At 35.9% G+C, this 6,526-nt stretch overlaps 1 protein-coding gene across 3 annotated transcripts in view; it reads left to right on the forward strand.

Moving 5' to 3' along the window:
• The window catches only part of esrp1 (epithelial splicing regulatory protein 1), a 70,481-nt gene extending 65,967 nt beyond the window's left edge, over window positions 1-4,514 (forward strand). For all 3 annotated transcript variants that reach the window (XM_039736339.1, XM_039736340.1, XM_039736341.1), the window contains one exon: window positions 2,495-4,514. In XM_039736339.1, the coding sequence (XP_039592273.1) occupies window positions 2,495-2,644 (150 nt within the window). In that variant the 3' untranslated portion in view covers window positions 2,645-4,514. The remainder of the gene's footprint in view (window positions 1-2,494) is intronic.
• The last annotated feature ends 2,012 nt before the right edge of the window (window positions 4,515-6,526 follow it).

Genomic DNA, 6,526 nt, shown 5'->3' on the forward strand with positions numbered 1-6,526 from the left:
GCGTGTCGATGTCACACCCTAACACTGGTCCTTTTTCTGCAGTTATATTCTTGAATAAAAGTGCACTTCTTTTGTTATACTTGTACCTTTTGTGAAAGTGTTTATTTGATATTTGGACTTCAGGCTTGACACATTATACACTTCATGTCTACATTTTGTCAATTATTCCTAAAACATGAAAAATGTTTCTTTTTTAACAATGTGTTTACATAGATTGTTGTAGACATGGAACACAAATGAAATGCATGTGTTCTAAATCACAATATAGTATTTATACACCTCTAAGCAACTGACACGCAGGAAAACAGACTTGAGTTGAGAAAACTTTGTGCGGCAGTGAGGAAATGTGATAGCAGGCTGCCTGCAGCTTATCAACATATTTACAAGACAAAAGACGCTGACGGAGAGGTGCGAAGGGATTTAAGGTGGGCTAGATTTACGAGTATTTTCGTAGGCTTTGGTAATTCTAGTGTTACAATTTCTCTCTTTTTCTCTGCTGAGAATGAAGCACTATCAGAGTTCTGTGCATGCTGATAGTTTTGAAGGCATATAAGGCACACAGGGATCTGATTTTCATGGGGCTTTGAATTTTTCACTACACAGTGCCTTCAAGGAGTTTGCTGCAGATATGTGCATGACATGTGTTTTGTAGCAAAAACATTTTAAGTTTATTGAGCGTTCTTTGTTAGTTCTTTTTACTAACACAAAATGTTTTTTTTTGGTAACGTATTTACCAGATGGTGCAGATGAAAAGACACTTCTGAACCAAACTCCAGTCATTGGAATGGCTTCTGGTCATACTATTCACGATATTACCCTTCATTTATTTACCAGCTCTTGTGACAATTGCTTATAGAACAAATAATACTTGTTCTTTTTTGGTACTGTTTTGGTGCTTTATTGCTCATTTCCACAGTGTAGTCTTGACTTGAGTTTTTTTAACAAAGTGTGGTTTTGCAAACCACTTGACTACAGAACAGTTTCTCTTATAGGCCTGTGCTAATAAAGAATTAAACTCACAATCTTCTTTGTGCCATCTTCATTCTGTGCTGAATATTTGTACATACTATACATAATGCTAACAACAGAAAACTGTGTAGATATTGTATTGTGGACTCTGACTGATTTTAATGCCATACTTACAATATGTATTTCAAATTTGCTGTTCAAATGTACTGTTCTATAGACAGTCTTCCATGGTGTTACATTTGAAAATAAACTAATTAATATATTGTATATCCTAGTTTGCCACTTTAGCGAGGAAGAAAATTCCTGAAGAGTGATGATTGCTTTGCTGATAATATAGAAATATCTCTTTATTTTGCAGGAGATGAAGGATAGCAGCTAGGGCATAGACTAAACACGTGTGTCAGTTCCGTCCTCAATTCTGATTACCACCACAGTCCAGATGCAGGGTTATGGCCAAGCTTCAGGTGTTTTCCATAAATGTAGTTATTCTAAAAGAGCCGTGACTAGAACAGCAAATAGTCAGTCAGTCATTATCCAACCTGCTGTATCCTAACACAGGGTCACGGGGTCTGCTGGAGCCAATTCCAGCCAGCACAGGGCACAAGGAAGGAATAAATCCCGGGCAGGGTGCACACACACACCCACACCAAGCACACACTAGGGACAATTTAGGATCGCCAATACTCCTCACCTGCATGTCTTTCAACTGTTTGAGGAAACCAGAGTACCCGCCACAGACACGGGGTGAAAATACAAACTCCACGCAGGGAGGACCAGCCACATGCACCAGGGTGCTGCCCCTAGTGCAGCAATTAACTGAAATATAAATAATACAAATTATACATGTGCTAATTGCCATTTTTGCTAATTTTATATTTTTAATTTCAATCAAGAACTTAAGTAAAAAATATAGCTCCTATAAATATTGTCATATGTACCCATCTCCTTTGGTATTTGATATCCATTTGCTGTTTGTTAAATAACTGAGCATCTGAGAATATTGTTAGTTCACTGGCAGATGCCAGTCTTTCAGAGGGAACTTATTTGGACTGGCAACCATTAGGTAGAGGGAGGCCCTGCGGACAGGAGTTGGTGTTTTCTGGTTTGTAATCTTCAGTTGCACTGACTTTAAACAACAAGTTCAACAAAATCCAAAATGGCCAATATTAAACCATATATGTGACATTAACATATACAATAGAGTCATTTGCTCAATCTAGTTATTCTATCATTATGTTTTGATAAATAATTGAATGTATTAAAACATCTGTGATTCGAAGATACTGCAGTTAGGTTCATTTTCAGGGTTCAGCTCCTTGAACAGAGTAGCCATTTTATATTTCTTGATGTTAACAGTGGAGTGATATGCTAATTTGGGTTTATATTCCTGCAGATGGTGATGGGGTAGAACTTAAAACCTCCTTATGCTTAGAGTTGGTCTGGCGACAATTTGATTTTATCTGTTTCTCACATTTTATGTGGCTCAGAACTGACTTGTTTTATTTTAACTGATTTCTTTGTTCAGATCCCTCCTGAGTCCTTAATGACAACTAGTAATTGTTATGGTCAGTCCGGCAGTGACGCTTTAGTGACGGTGCCAACCCTGCAGTCTGTGAAGCAAGACATAAACCATCACTGCCTAGGGAGTCATTTTCTGGACCTTCAGCTGCTTTAGAGAGAAGGCATTACTCTGATTGTCGTAGGTATTATTTGACAAAGCGTATTAAATAATACCAAAATAAATTTTGAAACACTTCAATTTTGTTTTTAATTGTTTTATACTTTTTTTAAAACTTTTACATATCTTATGAAAGACCCTGTGTTTGTCTATAAAGTGAAAAAATAAGTTAATTATATGTATGAAAAGCCAAATAGTAGCTGACTCTGAATTGCACAATGTTACTTTAAAGCAATACTCTAAATCTGTTATTATGCTGTAATACTTTGAACATGTACAATGTATAATGTCTGTTACTGTGATTTGCATTTGTATTTCTAACTCTTTGTTGTAAACTTGTATTTGTATATTACAATGCAAACCAAATGTCTCAAACAGCAATCATTACTTGAGTTATGGTGCCAACGATGGCATGTTTGTCTTCCTTTATCTACATTCTCAGTAGCAAAGTTACTGATTCACTATTAGTCATTTTGTATTTTGTAAAGAAAAATATTTGTTCAGGCATTCTTAGGACAGCAGTGATGACTGAGTGTTACTACACATTAAAGACAGCAGGCTGCCCTAAAACACCATAACCAATACCTGCATGACTATGGACTCTCATTTTCTTCTTTAGTAAATTCTGCCATTCATTTGCTGCCCTGTTCTTTCAATAATCACTTTTTACTGGAAGGTTAGTTTGATTCAGTTTTCAAACTGTAATAGTTGTTATGTTTCCCTGTGTGTATGCTGTTAATAATAATCTATGGAAAAGAATAAAAGCTTAAATTACTGTGTCTTGACAAAACATTAGAAATGCTCCAGGTTAGTCTGTACAGAGAAGTTGTGTTTTAATGTTGAGATTGTTACATTTAATCTGCAGAATTCAAGACAAATACCACATAATAAAATCTATTTCTATTCAGTACTTTTTGTACCAGTATACAATATGTAAATTATTGCATGATGAAGTAACAAATCTTACTATAAACAGTTTACTTTTTCTATTCCTACTCCAGTCATTCTAAGTAGTTATTCCGCTGGTCAGAACTAACAGACAATACTTTTATCCTTTTGTATGTTGCCAAATATTACCAAACCTTGCAATATTATAGTCGATATTATAGTCAATTAAAAAAATTAAAATCACTCTTTCACTTAACAGGAATTTCATATTTCAAATATAATTTTGAAGAATATTATATTGTTACTAATGTATAATATAAATATGCAGAAGCTGGAGTATTCGGCATACTACTCTAAAAACAACTGTTACTTGTTACTGATTTGTGAAACTATAAAGTCAATAATCACACGCATGTTAACAGAAGTATTGATGATACTTTTGCAATTTTTTTTTTTTTTTTACTATTTTTCTTTTTTTTTTTTTCCTTTGGCCCAACTAACACAGTATTCAGGAGCTTAAACAGAGACATCTTAAGATACCACTGTTCTCCAGTTAAACTACCACATAATGCTGCATGATGTTTTTATTTTTGTTTGATTTCTTAAAAGTCCAGTGAATGGAATATACATCAGTTCATATACAAGCCAGCAGGGTAGTGACACTGAAGCAGTGTTAACTCTTTAAGAGGGTGTTGTTAAAATACTCCAATAAAAAAATACATCACGATTGCTGAAGTATTTCTGGAAACAATTTTGATTGCAGCTTGGAAAAGGTCACATTTAAATGATTCAGAAAAGAGGAATGTCCGTGAAGTGAAACTTTATGTATGTTTTTACAAGTCTGCTTAGATAATAATAATATGAAAGGAAAGGATTTGACCAGAACTAAGTTTGTGTGTACTTCAGTTTGACTACATGGAAGTAAAACTGACAAAATTCTTGTTACCCAACTGATAAATAAAACACTTTTTAAAATGCATTGGTACCCTTCTTATTTTGTAAATAAAACTGGAAATAAGGTTTTATTCATAGTAAACAGTGGTATTACATAGAACAAGGTCGAGAGATGAGGATCTCTGCCCGCTAGTAAGAGCAGATAGGGACCACTAGACGGTGATAGGCCCTGTCATAATCCTCCAAAAGCACCCCAGAAAGTGAGCAACAACAACATTTATTTCTATAGCACATTTTCAAACAAACAATGTAGCTCAAAGTGCGATACATGATGAAGAAAGAGAAAAAAGACAAAATAAATAATTAAAATTAGGGAAAACTAATTAACATAGAATAAAAGTAAGGTCCAATGGCCAGGGAGGACAGAAAAAAGAAAAAAAAAAAACTCCAGTCATCTGGAGAAAAAAATAAAATCAGCAGTGGTTTCTAGGCCACGAGACCGCCCGGCCCCCTCTAGGCATTCTACCTAACATAAATGACCTCAATCAGTCCTCTTTGTATTCAGGGTTCTCATGGAAGAATTTGATGATGATGGTCATGTGGACTTCTGGCCTTTAATCCATCAATGTAAGGACATCACTGTGCTTTGATCAGGTGGTGGTGGTGCAGGTCGCCACCACAGAAAACCAGAAAAAGAACAGAAGAGAAAGTAGGGGTTAGTATGGATTTTGGAGCCACCATGAATAATAATGATAATTAATTGAATATACAGAGCATCAGGATTTAACTAAGATGAAGCTATGAGAAAGCCATGTTAAAGTAATGTGTTTTCAGCAGTGTTTTAAAGTGCTCCACAGTATCAGCCTGGCGAATTCCTATTGGCAAGCTATTCCAGATTTTAGGTGCATAACAGCAGAAGGCCGCCTCACCACTTCTTTTAAGTTTAGCTCTTGGAATTCTAAGGAGACACTCATTTGAAGATCTAAGGTTATGATTTGGAGTGTAAGGTGTAAGATGGAGCGAGATTATTTAAGGCTTTGTAAACCATAAGCAGTATTTTAAAGTAGAAAAGCAGAAGATTGTGAAACTAGCATCCAAGGTCTCTTAAGGGCAGATAATCCTGAACTAATGGAGTTTTCCTTCTCTGAGAGAGAGAGAGAGAGACTGAAGACATTGAGGACTGCCAGAGGCCAATAAAATTCTTACAAAAGCCAAGTGCTAACAAGTCTTGTTTGGAAAGCTTTGATTGTACTGTTCAATACAGAATGCAGGTATAGATAGCTGAAGATACCGTGCAGGTGGAACCCTGGAGATTATAGGACATCACTGACTCTGAGGCTGATTTTCAAACTGCACCAAACAACCTCAATGTCCAGTCACTATTCAAGGTGGTGCACTCCAGAAAGTATATGGGGGTCCACATCATTGACTGGCTTTACTGGTCTTGGAGCCATATAAGAAGAATCAAGGACCTTTCATTGTCATTCCAACTTCGATATACAGAAACAAAATTCGGTGCTCTGGTCCCTTCAATTAAACAGTGCCGATGATAACACCATGAAAAAAAAAGAAAGGGCAGAGATAACTCATTTTCTTAGGATACTGGATTCATTTAATGTGGCAAGTGACATCCTTAATATCTTCCAAAACTCTGTGATGGCCAGAGCAATCTTCTGTGCTATGATGTTCTGAGCTGGTAACATCAATTCAAGAGATGCCCTCTAAATCAACAAAATAATTAAAAAGGCAGGATCAATTACTGGACATACTCTGGACCCCCTGGAGGTAGTAGCAAATAAGAGAATCACAACAAAACTGAATGCCGTTAGGAACAATGCTGCACATCCTCTCTCTGACTCACTAACACTGAGAACTTTCAGCCAATGAATTATTCAGCAGAAGTGTGTGAAGAAAATGTCTACCTGTGACTGTGACAGCAAAGTCACAAGTTTTCTTTCCTTTTTTTTACTCATTCTGGTGTGTGTTCAGACCAAAGTGTGTGTGTATTTATATTTATTTCTCTTATCTGTCTATCCATTTATTTATTTAGAAACCTCCCCAGTAGTTGCCCGTTAGAATAAACCTTAAAGAAAGCCA

Source organism: Polypterus senegalus, chromosome 15 (assembly GCF_016835505.1).
Source record: "Polypterus senegalus isolate Bchr_013 chromosome 15, ASM1683550v1, whole genome shotgun sequence".
Lineage (NCBI taxonomy): Eukaryota > Metazoa > Chordata > Cladistia > Polypteriformes > Polypteridae > Polypterus > Polypterus senegalus.